Source organism: Centruroides sculpturatus, unplaced genomic scaffold (genome assembly GCF_000671375.1).
Source record: "Centruroides sculpturatus isolate CEXI.00-Female unplaced genomic scaffold, Cexi_2.0 scaffold807, whole genome shotgun sequence".
NCBI lineage: Eukaryota > Metazoa > Arthropoda > Arachnida > Scorpiones > Buthidae > Centruroides > Centruroides sculpturatus.
This window is the reverse complement of record NW_019384926.1, coordinates 46,831-68,382: the sequence shown is the minus strand read 5'-3', so window position 1 is coordinate 68,382 and position 21,552 is coordinate 46,831. Positions and strand designations below refer to the sequence as shown.

At 29.8% G+C, this 21,552-nt stretch overlaps 2 protein-coding genes across 2 annotated transcripts in view; both read right to left on the bottom strand.

Annotated features, from left to right (window-relative positions):
* Positions 1-849: 849 nt before the first annotated feature.
* On the bottom strand, positions 850-17,481 carry LOC111631925. Its single transcript, XM_023376263.1, has 7 exons — positions 17,444-17,481; positions 16,503-16,532; positions 16,294-16,416; positions 14,188-14,348; positions 1,312-1,378; positions 1,031-1,148; positions 850-965 (listed from the first exon to the last, which is right to left on the bottom strand). The coding sequence occupies exons 1-7, from the start codon at positions 17,479-17,481 to the stop codon at positions 912-914; spliced, it is 591 nt and encodes a 196-aa protein (XP_023232031.1). The 3' UTR covers positions 850-911.
* Positions 17,482-18,725: 1,244 nt separating this feature from the next.
* The window catches only part of LOC111631922 (5'-3' exoribonuclease 2-like), a gene marked incomplete at its 5' end in the record, with an annotated part of 48,005 nt that continues 45,178 nt past the window's right edge, over positions 18,726-21,552 (bottom strand). Inside the window, 4 exons of the mRNA XM_023376261.1 lie at positions 18,726-18,867; positions 18,954-19,022; positions 19,108-19,164; positions 20,877-20,956. Coding sequence (XP_023232029.1) covers positions 18,741-18,867; positions 18,954-19,022; positions 19,108-19,164; positions 20,877-20,956 — 333 coding nt within the window. The remainder of the gene's footprint in view (positions 18,868-18,953; positions 19,023-19,107; positions 19,165-20,876; positions 20,957-21,552) is intronic.

Genomic DNA, 21,552 nt, shown 5'->3' with positions numbered 1-21,552 from the left:
TCAGACTGCTTGAATAGGGGTCTGCTTGAACACAAAAGACTTCCTATATGACGTCACTAGCCAATAGGTGATGACGTCAAACAATGGAAGTTCAAGTGGCAATTTCAAACGTGCTCTCTCTACTTCAGCTGCTGTTCTAAAGAGGCTAGGGAAAATTAAAAACGGTAGGAGACCAGAAAGGGGGTTGGAAGAGATTGACGGTGGCCATCTTTTTGTCTTTCGTTTCCTTCAAAATCTATTGTTCTTGCAAAAGCGGTTCGTTAATTTTGCTAAAGTTTTTTCTTCCGAAAATTAAATTGGATAACGCGTAAGAAGGCGAACCGGAAAGAGAATCGATACAAAGTAAAATGCGGATACGTAAACTCTCAGGTATCGAACGTAAACGTCCATTTTCAGCTAATTCATCTACGATTAAATTTTATTATTCTAATCGTAATAAGAAATCGGTGATTGGATCACCTCGGAAACACGATTTCTAAAAAAAAAAAATATAACCGGGAACGTTCTACAATAATCGATATTTCTTAAACACTTTCTCTTAATCTACAAGTTTCCATCCATTTGGTAAATACTCTCCGAATGCCCTCTAAACACGCACGTCTCTCCCAAACCATCGAAACAGTCTCCTATAGGAAGAGGAATAGAGAAAGATGAAAAACTACTTAATGCTGTCTCCATGTCCAACTAATGGATGCGCCACAGGGAATGTGCTTGGGTATGGATGGGTTATTAAAGTTAAATCGCACAGATCCTACCGCGGATAGATATAAATGGATACTAAATACCCTTTCTACTCACCAGATCCTACATTCTACACAATATAATTATTACAAAAAAAAAGTGATCGAAGACAAGATAAAAATGATTTATTATATATAACAAAACACATCCATGACGAATTTTGTTCATTTCTATCTTCGATAGTAAGTGGAATGGACGTTTGGGTACCGTGCACCAGCCGCTCCCTGCAAGAACAGAACGAATTTAGGAGAGAAAATATGGCATAGTTCAGCAATTAAAAATGATTTACCGAATATGGTTGACGATGTTCGGGATATTGCTGATTTCTGGGATCCCAATGTGCCTGTGTCGAATAATAGGGACTGAACTGCTGACGATAAGGATCGGTCCACTGAGGCGAACCCCTACTGTAATAATAATAAAAAACAAAACCCTTTTACAGAGTTACAAATGAGATTTCTAACTTGCATCGCAGCTAAGTGGATTATTCGTAGCTTACTAACGAACCCACTTTTCAGGCTCTCCAAATCGCGATATGGTGAAAAACATCCTTTAACAAATCTAACTTACCTGGTTTCCGTAAGATAAGCCCAGGAATTTCTTGAGTGATTCGAGTATCTCGAATGCATGCTGTTATCTGAAAAAAAGGAAAGGGAAAAAATTGTTACTTAGGTACATAAGTCGAGTTCGTCATCTGAACCGCTTTAATTTCCGGACATTCGCGGACCTTATACACGTGTAAACAATGGTTGACCGCACACGTTATGACCGGTTGATATTCCGTATCGCGAGCCGTACTTTACGTTGAGTGTTCAGTAAACAGGTGTAACTGTAACATCACATAGTGTAGAGGTAAACGCACCTCTAGTTAACTTGTGATGGATGGAGAAGAGGGGTGGGAAGAGAAGCAATGGGGGATACCAGTCCAGATGATGTGGACAGGGTACTGAGACCGTTGCTATGGTTACAAAAGACGGATCCACTTGAGGAAACAGTAGCCCGGACGGTTAGGACCCAAACCTAAAATGAATCATACAAATGAATGGGGTTGGTTGGGGATGCAGTGAGGGAGGAACCGTCTCAAGTGCTCTCGACATCTCTTTCTGGCTATGTTGTTGGGACAGTATGTACACGACAACCTGGAGTCTCTTCAGATCGAGGTTGGAGGGAGAGAATGAAAGAAAAGTATTTTTCTGTTTCTCAGTCAGGAGTTTGTGTGGGGGAGAGGAGAAAAGATGCGGAATTCATAAAATCAATTCTTAAAAATCAGAATACGGAAAACACCAGATTTTGAGGGGAATTCAACAACAATTCTGATAGAATGTAGCTTTTCTCCATAAATCCTTTGATTTAATCCTCGCATTTTTAATACTATTGTGTCGGCTGTCCCGCACCGAAACGGTAGGGAGTCTCGCTCCACAATCGAACGAACTACTTGTGGGTGAAGTGGGTCCTCGTCGACGAAATTTTCCACGCGGACAATGTGGACATCTGGGTGAAAGGGGACATATTTGATGACATGAATAAGTACTCGAATCGGAGGGTAAACAGGATCCTGTGGAGGATAGGACAATAAGGGCCAGCTGGCCACAGGATCCGCTTGTTAAAGACTAAACAAAATGACAAAAAGCTGTCACTGGTAATCCTTCGATACTGACTTTGACATTTCGGTTGGGTCAGGTATGTTCACGCCCATTTGCTAGCTGGTGTTGGCAATGATGAACTGCATGGTCATCTGGCGTGGACGCAACCCTTCGTCATGGAAAGTAGAAGAGGGCACTTTCCTTACAATGCCTACACTGAACATGTGAGGATGGGGCGTGATCGCTTAATGGATTTAACCATTAAATTCGCTAATAGAACAAGTGATTATGGCCCATACGATCATTAGGTGATTCCTTTAAAACCGAAAAAAGAACTTTCACTGTCATCATCTCATCTCACTTATCATTTAATTATCAGTATGACTGATACATTTTCGTATTAACAGTATTTTATTAGTATTTGTCTACATTAAAACAGGTTCTGCATAACATATTCGAAATTAGAAGGCAAAATAAAGCATTAAACTATTCTGTAAAAGTATTTCAAAAACGGTCTGTAAAAATTTACTAATAATTGATAAATAATTATAACATTTTCCCAAGAAGTTAAACACCACTATTTAATTATTCATAATTGATTTAACGAAGTTAAATTCTGTTAAATATAAAGATAAAATAAAGAAAAAGAAGCCACTTTATTGTCAGCTATTAAAATGCTTAACACTTATATTCTGGAATTAATTTTATTAGTTGTAAATTACATAAAATATATTAACAGCCCTTTACTTTTTGTCTAAGTTATATTATTGAAAACTGAAAGAAAAAACACATCTTCAAATAACAAGTTATTTGAAGATGTGTTTTTTCTTTCAGTTTTCAATGTTTTAATAATTTTATAAAGAACATAGTTCTTTCCAGAGTCTACAATATTAAACTTTCAAGTTTACAAAATAAATTCTGAAAAGAAAAAGAAATGAAATCCGAATTTTGATAAATTAAAACAGTAAATTTATGGAATTATACTCTATTTAATTAACAATGCACACACGTAGCATTACACAGATCACAGACATAGCATTACAAGATATTTTAATGCTATGTCAGTGATAAAGTAAACATTCTGAATAGTTATATGAAAGATCCAAACAGACTTATTAACGATTTCTTCATTTTTTTAAACATAACACAGCACGATCAATACTTCAAAATTACTCCAGAAAGCATAAGGCCACAGAGTAAATTTCATTACAATTAAATTTCATATTAAATTATTTTTTATAAAATAAATTATTTATTATTTGCAGTTTTATGAAGAAAGTTGACCTTAACTTCTTATAAAGTTATCTAATTCTTAACTTTTTGGCATTACCTTACTGTAAAGAATGTTCCAAATTCGAAAAGAATAAAAAACCTGTTAGACGTTTTGTTCTGCATGAATTAAAGACCACCACTGATAATCATAGCAACAAAACAGCATTAATGATTTTGATATAAAGAAGAATTTATAGAATCTTACATTCCTTCTGCAAACAGGGATGGAAAGATGACACGTGTCCCATACAAGGTATTCGGACTCAAAATTTGAGAAATTCTTCTAACAGAAGGTTGCATTCAAAAAAGAAAAGCGGGACAACGTACAGAGGGAAGCGGTCGCGTAGTCGGTGAAGTCTGATATTGGATCCCAACCACTTGAAGTACCACTCGTCCATGTAATGAAGTCGCAGTGAGATTATTAAATGGCTGCCGTGCAAGAAGACGGGTCTTGGTGCATGAACCCAATCTAGCGGCGTCGGATAGGCAAACATCCCAAAATCAATAGGAACTGTAGTAGAAATCGATTTGATCTTCATCTGTTGTTTGTGGAATGCAAAGACGGTTCGAATTGTGCAGTTTAAAAGAACCGAAGAGATCTGATTATACGCTCTGTATAGACAATACAGCCCGGATCCTCCAATTAAAAAAAGCTACCTTGGGAACGCGGCGCTAATGATGGGGGATCGGACAATGACTGGTACTGATGCTGTGGGTCTCCCGTATCAGATAACCGACAGATAAGTCACGAACCAACGATGTTAAGTAGCCCAATAGGATGCTACCAGCACATCCTCCTGGTCTGCTACAGACATGTTTGCACACAAACCATAGTCTCGACTTCGGTTAAGCGTCGAACAGAAGTGGATTAGTGAATCCAGAGAACACGGCCGATTGAGCTTCCGCCGGATGTAATTACGACTACGTAATTACCTTAAAACCGTTTGCTAATCCATCCACTTAAGAGTTAAGAGAGCCAATTAAATGAAAACCGCTCGGTGCGTATTGGAAACTGTTCTAACGTGCACTATGTCATACGAAGTGTGTCTGACGTTTTTAATTACGGGAAGGCGACTGTAGTACTGTCGCCACTCGAACATTCGCTTGATGATTTGGGGGTCGTGTAACATCAGCGACGAGAGGTGAGAAGAGTCGTCTCAGTGACGGGATAAGAGCATCGGAAAGACCGTGGAGCCTTCCTGGTTATCGGGTGCACGAGTACCAGGCTGAGTACATCTTCACTTTTATGAACAACACTTGATTAAGACCGTCCGATCAGTCGTTTTACATCTCCGAGAACCTCGGGCGAAACCCTTACCTTTAGTAACTAGCGACATCTAGCGTCGCAAAAAAGAACTACGGATGCTGTACCCGGGATAGTCTATCGTACATCGTCCCACTGTCCTAACCAAAAATATAATTATTAATTAACAATGATCGACGCGAATGAGAATCGACTACTACTCTTCAAAGTATGGGGCGCAGCAGAGCAGTTGGGGAAACGATAGGGAACCAAGTGACTCACGTTCTACAGACGATTCTTATGGGGGAGGAGACGGGTACATGATGTTGCTAGCCGTCCGATGAATGGACCTGCAGACGTCTGGTTAGCAACGGCATGTACGGAGGCTTTAGCCAGGTCCCCGGGTGCCGCTTGGAGTGGCCACTTGTGCCCGGCTCACGATCGATGAAGGCTAGGGACGATTGGTTCGACGAGGCACGTAGCCACAGCAGTGACTATTTTATGGAAACATCGTCGCAAATTAGCTGTATAAAGGGCAATTAAAGACTTCCCGGTGGATACTAATTGTCGCACACCCGCGGGATACTCGGGCAGAAGCTTCTTTTTTTCCCTCTTTAATAATTGGATAGAATTCTTTATATGGAGAAACAGACATGGTCTATAATAAACAGAAGAATCCAGTCTAAATCCAACTGGGATGTTCGATTGCCAAAATAAACACGGGACTGACTAGGATAGTGACCTGTTCTGTCCTAAGTAACGGAACAATGGTTGGTGGACGGGTGAATGAAAGGAGAGAGTGTGAGCACTGAACAAACACCCCCACTCCTTTCCCCCGCCAGTGGACGAGGTAAAGACAAACAGGTCAGTCCACGCTATGAAAGATCCTTATTTGTGTTCCGAGCCAATGACGGAGGTGGACCGTGAAGTACAGTGGGTTCTCTAGATTTTGTATATCATCCTAATAGAAAGAGCATTGAAGCAACACTTAAATAAATTATTCATTTGGATATATTAACTACAAATAATTTTTAGTGTTAATCAATCATTTAATTAAATACATTATATCAAAAATATGAAAGTTTAATTTTATTTAAACTAACTAAAATAAAAATAAAACATTAGCTAGGAAAAAACATAATTTTAACTCAAATAAAATCATTTTAATACTGATTGACTGTTTATATCACTTTCTATAGAATGAATATCATAAAAAAAATTAATTTTTTAGATGTCTCAAGAATCCAATTATTTTGAGAAAAATAAAAAATTTCCTTCTAAACTCCAGGAGATAAACTAACCATTTTTATTAAAAGTAAATTGTTCAAAAATAAAAAATGCCATTTTATTCAGTTCAATGGCTTCAATTATCTAAGAACAGAAAAAAGTACTTAAATACAGTAAGTTGGATCTAATTTGAATAATAAATACAGGCAAATAAGAAATGTTAACAACAAAAAATAATGATAAAGTGAAAAAACGGTTATAAGTTTTAAATTTTCAAAGATATTTGTAAGTTATTAACATATAAGTATTTATCAGTATATAATTCAATTATTTCTACCAGTAAAAAATTAAGAAAAACCATCTTTAAGAAAAAAAGAATTCATTCCATAAAATATCAAATCAAAATTATATATGAAACTGACTGACTAAGATGAACTTCTAAAATTAAATTCAAGAATTTTTTTCTGTAAATTGCATTTTATAAATTTTTAAAACATTCCAAAATAATTAATTTTGTATTATTTATTCTGTGAAATTATATTTAATCATGAGTTAATACATTTTAAAAATTAAATCAAAAATAATAAATTCTTTTGTTATTATCAGCATGCATTCGTTTGAATTGTTATTGAAAAGTCTAAAAGATATAATAATGCTGTTAAATACAAAATTTTTCTCTTTAAAAACATTCTGCCAGTATTTGTTGTAAACTAAATGAAAATGAATATGGAAAAAACAAATTCTATTTTTAATATCTATTTTCCTCTATTTAATTAAAAATTTTTCAGTGATTTCATAACTGCTAATATTCATAAACTGAATATTCAAATATCCCCTTAAGGGGAAAATTTATGCTAATGATTTTAAATCAACATAAGTTTTGAACAATTTAGTTTAAATCAGTATAAATCATTGCTTTCAATTAAATTCATATTGATTTAAATCAAATATAATAAAACTACAAAAATAACAATTAAATCAGTATATTTATTATTTGATTACTCAAAAAAGTAATTAAGTATTATTTATAATTTAACAAATTTTATGTAATTCATTTTTAAAACACATTTAAAATATAACTTCTTTCTTTTTGTTTAATTAACAAAAGAAATTTGTTCATTTAGTCAATAAGAAATTAAGTTTCTTCCCATTATCTATCAGCAAATAAAGAATCAAGTTAGTCTTCTCCTTCTCTTTGTTATTGTTTTATATGTGTCTTAAAAATTGAAAACTTTCTACAAATTTAAAAAAAGTACTAATAAACAAATAATGTTACAATACATTATTAATAAAGCTATTTTCTTCGGTTTATAAAAATGTAATGTAAAAAGCTAACAGATGTAATAAAACATAAACAAGTTAAATACATATTAATTTAATTTAATCTACATTACACTGTAATTTTGTATTACATTAAGATTTCAATCTAGAATATCAAATTATTTCTTTAAAATATTGCATGTATCATGAAGAAAATAATTTAATCAAATCAATAATTTAAGTTATTAATTTTCATAAGTTAAGTTTCTTTGAAAATGTTAGCATTAATGCAAACAATTTAATCAAGTTGATTAAATTATTTGTTTCATAATTTGTAATTTTTCAGGTCACATTTATGATATTCTGTTATATTTCATTCCATCAATTAAGTTACTTATTTAGAATACACAGTATTTACAATAAGATTAAATATTAACCCCAATCAATATCTTTATTAGTGCCATCTATCATCGAATATTGTAAATATTGAATAAAAAATTATTTATTATAAAATATTATTATTAAATATTTATAAAATGAATAATTAAGAAATAGTTCATTTTATAAATATTGAATAATAATATTATTTTATTTTTTAATACACTTGAATCCAAACCCTCTTCATTTTTATTTTTTAATCTTAATAATAAGAAAATGGTATTAAAACTACAAAAATTAAATCTGTATTATATATTCTATATTGATTACATCAGCAGCTGAAGTCATTAATTTCATACTTTTTTAATCATACATAGTATATTGCAAAAATATGAATAATAATTTAAAAGAAAAAATCAAAAAAGAAATATTTTAAACAACTAAATATAAATGATATTTTTCTAGCTAATAATCCTGGTTATTTTAATTTAGAAACAACTTGGTTAATAAACCAGTTAATAACTGAAGAAACTTTCTATTTGAAGTATCAGTAGATAAGACTCCAATATCTTATCTTAGTGATCTTAATAATTAGGTAATTTAATTTAATTTGATTAATAATTTAAAATTTAGAAAAAATTACTATCTCCAGAATCTAAAAAAGTCCGAAATTAAATCCGTAACATTGAAGCACATTGTTCAATTACACCATCTAGATGCTTCAAGATGATCTTTTTTTCAAAAACATGCAATCCTAGGCTGCATATTTTCAGTTCATAAAGGCTTATTAAGTTTCCCAAATTTGAAATCGTGTCTTCTTATTTATTTTATTTATTCAGCATAATGGAGTGCAATTGATAGGACACAAGGCATTTATTACATTCTTTATTTATTCACTAGAAGATGAGCCCGGCGTTGCTCAAACAAAAACAATAGCAAAAATTAAGATCATTAGATTATAGCCGATCTTACCTGTTTTCACTGAGTGCAAGAATTAGATCCCCCTCTTCCGAGACTAATTAGAAAATTTTTAGATTCTGCTTACCACACTGGGATAATGATAATTAAGATTCACAGCAACCACTAACTAGTGCGTAGTACCACTAAGTAATAAATAACAAACGTTCTCATAACCCCTTCTGGGTTCTTCTTCTAGTTTACTAAATTTGAAAAATAAGTCGAATCTTCTCGAATCATTCATAAATATAAATTTGAACATAAAATTGAACATAAGAGTTCAAATAAAGCAAACTTATGTGCATGCGTTCCCTGTGTCAACTTTATATACTACAAGTTCGGCCATGTGCACTGTGTATCTTGCCGACCACGCCACATGGTTACCTATCTCGTATACGAACATGTCTTGCCTCTCTCCACCTGCTGACACCAAAAATATAATGCTTACCTAGATGATATCTTTTAATTTATATGAATGTTTGACAGAATAATATACAGCCTATGTCCACCCTAAAGGTCCATTCTAAATATTGGTAAAAGAATTTTTGAAATCAAATGGGTAGTTTCAGAGATTACCTCCTACATCCAAACTTACAAACTTTACCTCTTTATAATATTAGTATAGATATAGATTGATATTGCTTATTAACCTGAAAACTTTTTCATTGTGTCTAAACAAAATTTGGATGTTATTACTTTATTGTATTTTAAGCATAAGGTAAATTCATAGTGATTAGAATTCTTTAATATGTTTGCTTGTGATAATATATGAAATTATATAATACTAGCAGACCCCGCCACGCGTTGTTGTGGCTCAAAATGTATCTATTATAAATGTATAACACTTCCCCCGTGGGGGGAATTTTTCGAAAAATTTCTTCTTAGTGTACATTCTCTTGACGTACCCTATTAAAACACAATCAAAAACGCAAAAACCCGCATCTAAAATAGTATAAATAGAAGCAGAGTTCTTTACCGTAAGCCTTAAACCTAACCATCTCCCTTCAGTGGGGTTGAATTTCGACATGTATATTATATAAAAACACGTGCGTATTCGAATGCAGTGTCAAAAATTCAAAGGAATCGGTAGGAACAAACGAACGTTACATTTTTATTTATATAGATAGAGAGAAGATGATCTGCTTTAGTTCATTTTCACAGAAAAGCAAACTTAGGTCGTCGTACTCGTAGCGCCATCTGTTGGACATAAAAGCCTTAACCTAGATTATATATTTTAATTTATATGAATGTTTAATGGAATAATATACAGCCTATGTCCACCCTGAGGTGCCATTCTAAATATTGGTGAAAGAATTTTTGAAATTGGATGAGTAGTTTCGGAGATTACCTGCTGCAAACAAACTTACATATACTGTATACATACTTACAAACATTACCTCTTTATAATATTAGTATAGATAAGCAGGATAATGAAGAAACCTAAGCCAAAAAGCACCTGTATGATTTGAAATTATATATTTAAAAATAATAAATTTAGCTAATCAGTTCTCATTCTTTCTTAATGAATTAATTATGTCATGTTTAATAGCAAAAACAATAATTCAAAGCAATAAGTCAATTCTGAGATAAAAAGATTTACATGTTATGAATGTACTATATTAAAAACTGTTATTATAAATAAATTTTTCAATAATCATTATTATTTTTTTAAATGTAGTATGTTAGTTTTAAATATTTTATTATAAATATTTATTGAAGAATTTGAATATTAAAATTGGCAGAACTGAAAATTTGATTTAAAATTATTGATATGTAGCACTTAAATCAAATGCATCAATAAAAATATTTTAATATTTATTAATATAAAGTTTTTTTATAGTCTTATATTATTTATGAAGAGCTTTTGCTTATGGTTTTCTTCAACATAATAATTAATAGAAGAAAGTTAAATAAAATTAAAGTACAGTACATAATCCAATTATACTTAAAAATACAGTAAGACCCTGCTAAATGCTGCCTCGCTTAATGCTGATTCAATATAATGCAATCTGCTTGACACCTAAAAAATGCTCAAATTTATGCTGATTCAAAGTAATACAGCATTTCATTGATTCGTATATATGATTATTCCCAAACATGAACCAATCAGCAAAAGGTGGCAATTCGTCATAGTACTGTACTTCCCCTAAATCCATGTTTGTTTTGTGCAATTTTGGAAAAAATATAACATCATGGATGACATAGGAAATAGTGCTTGGCTTGGCAAGAATTAACTGATAAATGCATAACGAAGTGTGGAAGAAGTTATGGCTGAAGGTATCCAAGAATTCTCATCAAGAAGAGCCTATCGCTGTATCGTTAGGTCGACAAAATTGTCAACTTAATCGATACAGGAGATGTAATGTAGACAAGCAGGATATTGGAAAATTACTGCAGGTTTCTGGTAAGAGCCTTACCAACGATGACTTCAAGAACTGGCAGAACAAGGAATTCATGTAACACTGGAAAACAGAAATTCTGAAAACGAAGAACCCAAAGAATTTGCTACAGATTTCTTTAGTAAAAGTTTGGTAATGATAACTGAAATCGTTGATCAAATTGTAGCGAATGATCTAGATTTTGAAAGGAGTGCAAAAGCAAAATGAGGTGTTTTGAATGCAATCTTCTGCTACCGACATTTGCTTAAGGAGAGAAAAAAGCGACAAATAAAACTTCACAACTTTATTGCAAAAAAAATTTTTTCAGAAACATCAGTACCTTTGTCACAAAAAATGAACTAATTAATAATTATTATACATTTCTGTGTGCATTTGTCATATGTTATTTAACATATATTATTATACAAATTAATATAAAAATAATTTAAAGTAAATTTTTTTTTCAGTCATGTGTTCCCCTATCCCTATTCACTCTATGTTAAAATGGTCTCGTCTAACGCTGTTTCGCTTAGCGCTTTGTCATCTAGGAATTAGACCCCACTTAATTAATTAATGCAGGAATGCAACCCCCGCATTAAGCGGGGTCTTACTAATTAAATTTCATGTTTTATGTTTAATATATAAAGTATTAATAAAGCATACATTATGTATGTTATGTGTTAAATATAAAATAAAAATGTTGATATATCTTAAAAGTAATCCTAATTCTAATGTTTATTTTTTTTTAATATATTGTTTGATGCATATGATGATAAAAGCAGTAAGTGGTTTGATAATTAAATTTATAGAAAATCACATATTAGAATAAAAAATAGCTTTTATAATGCTTAATCTTTTTAATAAGCTACACGCAGCTGTGTTTGCTCAAAGAATTTGGCAGCATATAAGACAAATTTTATACATATATATATATATATATTTTGTGTCTTATATTGTCCTTGTTAAAACTACCCTGTCTTATATATGAAGTTGTGATCTCCCATAGGCTAATGAATTTCCCAAACTGCCTTTAGTAGGCTACAGGTAAATACACTAAATTTTTTTTTCTAAATATTCATGCTGAAAGAGGGAACATGTCTTATATGCCATAAAATATACAATTAGAAATGTGAGACTCAGCTGTGTTTATTAACCTACAGCCTGACCTAAATCATTAGCAATACTATTTTAGCAAGTAAGTATCAAATTTCACACCTGGGAGTTAATCACTCAGCAAGTTCTCAGTTGCTAAAAGATGCTTTCACATAACCTTCCGACCTATTATTGCAAAGTTGTCAAATGAATATAGCTACAGACAGATTTTCGACACAGTCACCACCGTTCCTCTGGATAGAAGTCATCAGATCACAACCAAACTTTTTTCATGCCTCCTATTTGGATTATTTGCAATAGAACCTATTACATGCCTCCTATTGGGATTATTTGCAACAGGATTTATTAAGTGCCAAAGAAACTTGAATTAACGTCGTCGCCAGAACTTTGGATTAAGTCAAGAACTTGATTATCAATTATCAGCAATACAAGAATTAAGCAAACTCCAGGTATTTATTGCCACGTGAACTATTGTAAGCTCTCTCTCTCAAGAAAGGTCATTAAAACCTTACTATCGAATCTATTGACATATTGTGAGATATGTATTTCCTAGTGTTTCCCATTAAACAATTGTTATGTTAATCTAGTTTCTGAAAGAATAACTTCCAGTGTGCTATCTCTCACTCCCTCCATCCAGAATCTGATCGCTCCTTTACGTGACCGCTCGTGTGAACAAGACACGGCGGTGTCATCCTGACAAGGCATCGAGGAGGAGCCGACCCTTCGGTCACAGAAATATTTTAAATTAATTTCAATTTATTACCATCAATTCACATTGCACACAATATCTTTTTTATCTTTAAAACACTCTCTTTGACTTGGTTTCAAATAGGAAACAGTCTGAAGAATATAAATTAGAGAAATAAAAATGAGAATTTAGCTTTGTAATCATGTGCTCTGCCAAAATCATAATTACTAATGTTGAATAAGAATGAACATTCTAAAACAGCAAGAATTAATTTATTTTTTCTGAAACTAAGAATTTATTTAGTGAATTATTTCATCAGGTAATTAAAAAAAAAATGTATCATCTTCCTTATTTATTATCTGATTGAGCAGAATAAAGTCTTCATAATACTTCCTCTGCTTACAAAGAGCACTATCAACATCATTTTTAATTTTGAAATCAAAATGCTTTTTCAAAAACCTGATAGTTGTCATTCCAGATTTTATCATTGTTTAAAGATTATGTTTAAAATGCATTTTTTTTTACCCCAAAAGAAAATTTAAAATTTGTCTTTGTTCTATTATTATAAATAATGACAATTTTCACATATATTTATTCAAACTGCTATTATATATTGAAGATGTTTTAGCTTAAAAAACAGTTCTTTCAATATCTGGGATCATCCATAAAGTACATAAAACTATTTTTATACTTTTCAACTACCATTCCACACCCTTGTAATGCTCCATAATACTGTCACACATACCCCTCTCTAAAAATTAAACAACACATATCCTCAAACAACCCTTTTAACTGTACTAAGGAATAATACACAGTATGTGGATACTGAATGTTATATTATTAATTACACATATAACATAAATTAGTGGCATAAATATTAGTTTGCTATGCAACTCTTCAGTAACAAAATTAAATCATTTTGTTAGCCAATGTCAAGACCCTAGCATTATATAATGTTTTTGTAAACACCATCAATCTTTATAACATATTGTAACAATTACCTGCACACCCATCCACATCTTCATTATATAATTTATGGACATCTCTTATTAATTACTGTATATATAGATTTTAAAATAATACATAACAATTATATTATTATAATATACCGATTCTCATCAAGAAGAGCCTATCGCTGTATCGTTAGGTCGACAAAATTGTCAACTTAATCGATACAGGAGATGTAATGTAGACAAGCAGGATATTGGAANATGCTTTTGTTAGTTTTTACATATCATATCACCACCATTATATTCCCAATTAAAAAATATGAAATTTAGATTTTTTCATATTATAATAAAGATTAAAATCTTAGAACATAAAAAAAAAATTACATTAGATACTTACTTGCATTATAACTATTATACATATTTCTTTCTTCTTCATAATAAGAAGAATGATAATGAGATCTAGAATTATTTCGATACTGATTCCTTCCTTGTGATCGAGAATCATATGAGGGAGGTACTGCATTATAAAACTGTGCTCCACCTTTTGGTAAATGCCAACTAAAGAATAAATAAAAAATAAATAAAAATTATCAAAAATAATCAACATTTATTTAAAATTTTTAAAACAAATTTATTTTTTTACTAGAATCTCTATAAGAGCTTCTAAACACATCAAAAGTTAAAAATGTTATTTGTATTTAAAATCCTAATCTTTGATATAATAATGAAGCCAAGGTTAAATATTTTATTTATTGAAAATAAATAAAATATTTAACCTTTTATTTATTGAAAATAAAAGGAAGAAGAAATATTAAGAAAATAACATCTTATCAGGTTAATTCTCATTATCAGATGAAGAAATCTTAATTTTAATGATGATTTCATACAACTTTATAAATAAAGATTTCTCACTAAAATTTTAGAAATATTTCAATACAAATATTTTTCACATTATCTATTTTTACATCAAAACCTTTATTTTAAAACTAATCACCACAATAAAATCTTCCTATATATCTTATTTTAGCAAAATATTATCTTTTCCTGCTTGTTTCAAGTACATCAATGGCTGTTTAAATAAATAACACACTACTTTAAAACAATCAAAAAATGTTGAAGAAAACATATTTTGAGGGACCAGTAAGACTTTACAAAATTTTCGAAATACAGAATGATCACCAATTTTCAAATACAGTAACTCCCCACTAACATGGATGAATTTTTTTTGAAAAATCATACAGTAATTTAAAATTTCTTGACAATAGAAAAATTATAATTAACAGAAGTTTTTCAATATCTGGAAGTCTTTAGGATATCAGGCATTATATTTTTATAGTCAGTAAATCACTAAAGACTGTATATTGCTGATACTAAACTGTTATGAAATTTTTTAGCTCATTTTCACTAATATTAAATTCAGAAGTATAACCTACTATCACTCAGTAAAACTGTATAGAGTTGATTTTAATAAATTACTGTACTGTGTATATATTCATCTTTTTTCACGTCATCAAAGAGAAAACTCCCTTAACTCGATCTATCACAAACTTGGATAACTTTCACTCCCTATTAGTTTGAGTTATTGATGGTTTACTGTACTCTTAATTCAAAAGCCTTGCCAAATTAACAGTTTTACCAGACCAACAGAGCTTTTAAGTGATCTCATATAATTCTGTCTGAATAAAACATATGCCAGACCATCAGATGTTGAAAACCGATCATTGGCCAACCTGTATTATTATTTAATAATTTTTAATTTACAAAATAATTTAAATTAAACAAGTCATATGAAAGTCATCTGAGTATCTAAATATTTAAAATTTCAATTAAAAAAAAACAGTAAATCAATGACAAGAATTAACAAGATCAAAAGGATCAATAGAAAATAAAAATTATTTTTATTGTCAAAGTTAACATATTAAAAAAAATTGTATTATGATATATAATGAAAAAAATTATTAGCCAAATAAAATTTATTTTTTAAGTCTAAAAGTATATTCTGAATAACAGTAATTTTTCTTTGTTGTATCATAAGAAAAAACAAGCAAAATGTTTGATGAATTCATAATCATTACCTAGCAAACTCCAAGTTCTTTTAAAATTGGAAGAGATGACAAAATTAAGATATAAAAACAAAGATAAGAGNTAAAATTTTCAGACTAACAAAATAATTAAAAATTATACTTTCTTAATATAACGTCTTCATTTTAAAAAAAATCTAATTTGCAATTCACAGTAAAGTTCTTTTACTTTTTAAAATTGATTTTTATTCCATATGAAATTTGACATTTTATAGTAACACTACCTTCACTTCAATGCTTTTACGACATTTTAAGTACCGTATTAGGATAGGAGGTATTGATATTCAATGTTAAACTATTTATCATAACAACATTATAAATGCAAACCTATTAAAGAATTTACCATAATTGTTATGATTTTAATAGAATAATGAAAGTGAATATTTACAAATAAAAATAAACAAATGAAGTAAAATAATTACTTTAAGGCTTTTCTTCCTGATATATCAAGCGATGCTCTCTGATTTGCAGGTGACATGCCTATCTGAGGTCTCCATTCTCGATTACGTTCAAAATCTTCTGGTTTTAAGGTGGGTGGTGGTATTCTAAATAAAAATGCAAATGAAATATTACAATGTATAAAATAATATACAATATATTATAATATGATAAATTTAATTTTAATACATACTTAGCATTTGGTAACAACACTGATTTGAAACTATGTTATTTTTTTTACATAATTTATTACAATTCAAAAATAAATGTAAACAAACAAACAAAAAATCATTCACAAAAACTAAGTTTTCCATTGTTAGGAAAATTTCATAAACACTTATTTAAATGACAAGTCAAAGACAATAGCCATCACTAAAAAAGGTAGCATAAAAATATTGTCAGAGATTAGACAACAGCTATGGAATATGCTCCAACATCCCAAAGATCCACAAATCCCCAATAAATGCATTTTTTACCAATAATGGTACTTTCAATAAAATATATTTTTAAATCAATTTATTATAAACGAGTTGTAATATAAAATGTAACCTTTCATGAAAAACTTCAGGAATTCAATAAAATAGTATAATCCCAATTTATGGGCATATGTTGTTCCAGAAAACTTCTTGTAAATTGGGACAAGCTTTTCCATTGTTTTTTTTTTAAGTGAAAATTTATATCTTATTAATCCAATCATTTTACCAAAATTATTCACATATATTAAACTTCTATAGAACAGTTATTTACTATCAACCAATAATTCTAAATTAATTAATATGAAATAAATGAAAGCATTGATTAAGTTATTTGTCAATACAAAAAACCTAATACTAGATGAAAGAAGTGAGTATAACATAAGAAAGCAAACATATAAGTTATGCATTTCTTTATTTAATAATAAGAAAATAATAGTTAGTTAAGATAGTTACTAAGAAGAAAACAAACAGGATGAAGTAAAACTGCTTTTAATAAATGAATATGTAATCATTAAGCTTATAAATCTTGGCTGCACTAGTTTTAATGCAGGTCTTATTTTGGGGGATAATGTCCCTCCAAAATTAACCAATCATCAGGATAAGACCTCCCAACCATTTAAACCAAATTTTTAACCCCTATTTTACACTCTTTTCTAACCTTTCCTCCTTTTCATCATTTCCCTCAATTAGCACCATTTTCTGCCTTTTTTCAAGTGTTTGCACAAAATTACAAATGAAATTCTTAAGTTTGATTTCAGTATTGACAGTTAAATGATTTCTAACTGATTTTCCAATTCAACTTCTGAAGTAATCTTCAGAAATTGAAATTATGTTTTTGATTGGCTGGCAAATTTCACTTGTAAACACTTTTGAATTTGAATTCAAAAATTAATCCTTCCCAAAATCTTAAATTTCTTGCTGTGATTGATTTGAAAAACAAAAGCCAGTTGACTAATGATGGTTTTAAAAACAGTATAAATAGACAGTTTTCTTTGGCATCTCTACTTTTTAATAAAGTTCTGTGCCTTCATCATATTGTAAGTACTTATATATTTATACTATATTGACCCAAATATTATGCGAGTAAGATAACTTTCACTCGTCAGCCCTTTTAGCTTAGCCTGTCAGCCCATTTGCTTTTCCTGGGATGGCAACTTTGGTATTGACACAATTAAGTAATTTTTTCCATAGAAGAAAACAAAGTAATTTGAATATAAAGTTTCATACAGACTTAAGTTACATATGTATGAGAAGTGTTGGAATTGGCTGCTAACAGTGAACGAGTCATACAATCTAAATATATATGTTAACCGATCATCATCCATTTGGGAGAGAGTACAGTACATGCAGGTCACTAGGATTTGTCAGTTTTTAAAATCCGGTTTTGAAAAACCAGTTTTTTGGAGAAATTTATATAATTTGAAAGCCAGGTTTTCCCAATTAAAAAAACCGGTTTTTGAGCCTCGAATTAAACATAAAACGAGTTTGAGCCTTGAATTAAACATTGAATATCTACAATGCATATTAATTAAAAATAATTCCTGTTAATAATTTAAATGAAGACAGAATTGTAATTTTAAGTTTTAAATAAAATTTACTAAATAAAATTTTCAGACTAACAAAATAATTAAAAATTATACTTTCTTAATATAACGTCTTCATTTTAAAAAAAATCTAATTTGCAATTCACAGTAAAGTTCTTTTACTTTTTAAAATTGATTTTTATTCCATATGAAATTTGACATTTTATAGTAACACTACCTTCACTTCAATGCTTTTACGACATTTTAAGTACCGTATTAGGATAGGAGGTATTGATATTCAATGTTAAACTATTTATCATAACAACATTATAAATGCAAACCTATTAAAGAATTTACCATAATTGTTATGATTTTAATAGAATAATGAAAGTGAATATTTACAAATAAAAATAAACAAATGAAGTAAAATAATTACTTTAAGGCTTTTCTTCCTGATATATCAAGCGATGCTCTCTGATTTGCAGGTGACATGCCTATCTGAGGTCTCCATTCTCGATTACGTTCAAAATCTTCTGGTTTTAAGGTGGGTGGTGGTATTCTAAATAAAAATGCAAATGAAATATTACAATGTATAAAATAATATACAATATATTATAATATGATAAATTTAATTTTAATACATACTTAGCATTTGGTAACAACACTGATTTGAAAATATAATCCTCTTCATAAAGTGGATTTCTAAATCTCATGCTACAACAAATACAAAGAAATAAAGAAATTATAATTTTACTATATTATTGTAAGTTTTTCTTTATAAGAATAGAATTATTCTTACCTTAGAACCATATTATTAGGGATATCCACTACATTTTTAATTGGGGAATATACAGTACTGAAATATATTAAAATGTCATTTTTTTTCTCAAGATTCTAAAATACAAGTAAATTTAATTATAGTCTTAGCTTTAAAATATTTGTTATATAAAAATTAAACTTCATTAGCTAGACATACATTTAAATGTAAAAAAGACATATTTTCAATGTTCCATAGAAACATTCATTAAAAAAAAATTATAATACAGTTGACCCCCTATAACGCAGGTTCATATAATGCAAATTTGTATATCATGGCGAAAAAATTGCGATTGTATTCGTATAAAGATGCTAAAAGAGACTCATAAAATGCGGTAAAACATCATCGCTAACAGGATTGGTCGAATCTGGACCAATAGTGGACGAGCAGCTGAACTACTTACACGCTACAGAGAGTTTAGGCGGGTAAGTTGAGTTTACTATCGTCTGTACAGTATATATTAGGTACTGTAAGTCTAATACAGTACTGTAATTTTATACATTTCTTGTGAAAAAACATTTCTTATTCAATGGCCATAAAAATTACTTCTATTAATGATGTCTCCAAAGTTCAACAAATTTTTCACAGAAAAATAACTTATCAGAAAACTCGCCCGCCATTTGGTGCGCTGCTCCGCGGTGAAAACAAGCTTAAGCAATGGCATCGTCAAATGGTGCACACTCGGTAAGTAATTCTACAATTTTTTGTTTATAGCATAGTTTATATGGATTATTCCCAAAAAATTATATGTGTTTTGGAAATGTTGAGTCAAATTAGTCTAGAATTGATTAGTTTTATGGAAGAAAACGTTTCAAACAGCTGTAGTCCATAAACTGCACACATGCCAGGCTGTGATTGGCTCATGTATTTAAGGATTCCTACAATGTGAAATTCTTATAAAGTGGAACGTATCTACCGCATTATAGGGGGGTTGACTGTATAGAACTTTGAAGTTCAACTGTATTATACTAATTACATTAGATGAGAAGGGAATGTTTACAAAGAATAAATTAAAGATAAATGTATATAACATTAAAATACAATTTTCTAGATAATTTTATAATGAATTATAATTACTTATAATGAAAGATATGATAAAATGTAAAGTGTATATTTGTTGTTATGTAGAAGGGAAGATGAAATGTAAACTTACAGTTCCAAATATATAATACAGTATATAACAATTATTTGATGCCTACAATATATAATGTAGGTCATGGAATATTTGCTTAAGAAACTGTTTTGCAAGTTAATCATTTCTACTGTTCCAAGACAAAAGACTTCAAGAAAATTTAAATCAAGTTGTATACTTGGTATTGTACTTAATTAGAATCCTTTATCGATACTGTATACTATCTAGCATGAAAAACATTCTGTAATTATAGAATGTTTTTCATGCTAGATATTGTATTGTATCAATAAAGAATATTAATTGTAATGGCAGCTCCAGTATCATGATAATACTGACTGGAAGTACATCACAACTTCTGGTCATATATGTCTAGGCAAATGCTTTAAAATATGTTATCATACAGTGACAAGTTACTATTTCAATAATTTGAAATAACTTTCTATTAATTATATTTACCAATCATTAATTAATTAACTTTCTATTTTTTTTGCTAGTAATTAGTGTATTGCTAATGCATATCTGTTTTCTATTGTAAGATATTTGTAGTATCTTTAAATAGTGTAATGACTCAACTTTAGTGTATAATTTACATATAAATTATTTTTAAATTCAAACTTACTCTCCAGGTCCAACAGCTTTTTCAAATAATAAAATTTTTCCACTCATTCCTTGAAATAACTGAGGTGATAAGTCATATTCCTATAAAAATATATTTAAGATTTTATTTTTAAAACCTATTAACTATTATAAAAACTATAGATATAGATATAGTTAATATTTAAAATTCTATCTCCCAATTTATGGTATATAAATTGAAATTACAGTGTATGCTTAATGAAATCAAATTATATCAAATATAATATTTATATTTATTGTAATTTGAAGAATAATGTATGTATCCCAAAATTATCCTCATAGTAGTAAGAATTGCAATAAGGTCATCATCATGGAACTTGAACAATTCTTGAATATCTTCCTAATCTATTTTAGTTAATTCTAAATCCAATACAAGTTGCATAATTTCTTCTTCAATACTGTTAGTTCTGGAGTCAAATTCATTGGAAATCATTTGCACATTCAGAAATAAATTTTTGCCAAACAACTCTCATGTTAGTTATAACAATTTCTTTTCCATTTCATCAATGTTTTCAAGAACATTTATTATTCTAAAATTTTCCTAAAACTCTAACAAAGATTTTTCTCCTGTTGTCTTTTCAATTGACTGGTGAAATGTTTTATGTAGGAAGTACACTTTATATGTATTTATATGCATTACTGTGGTCCATAAGCTGGAA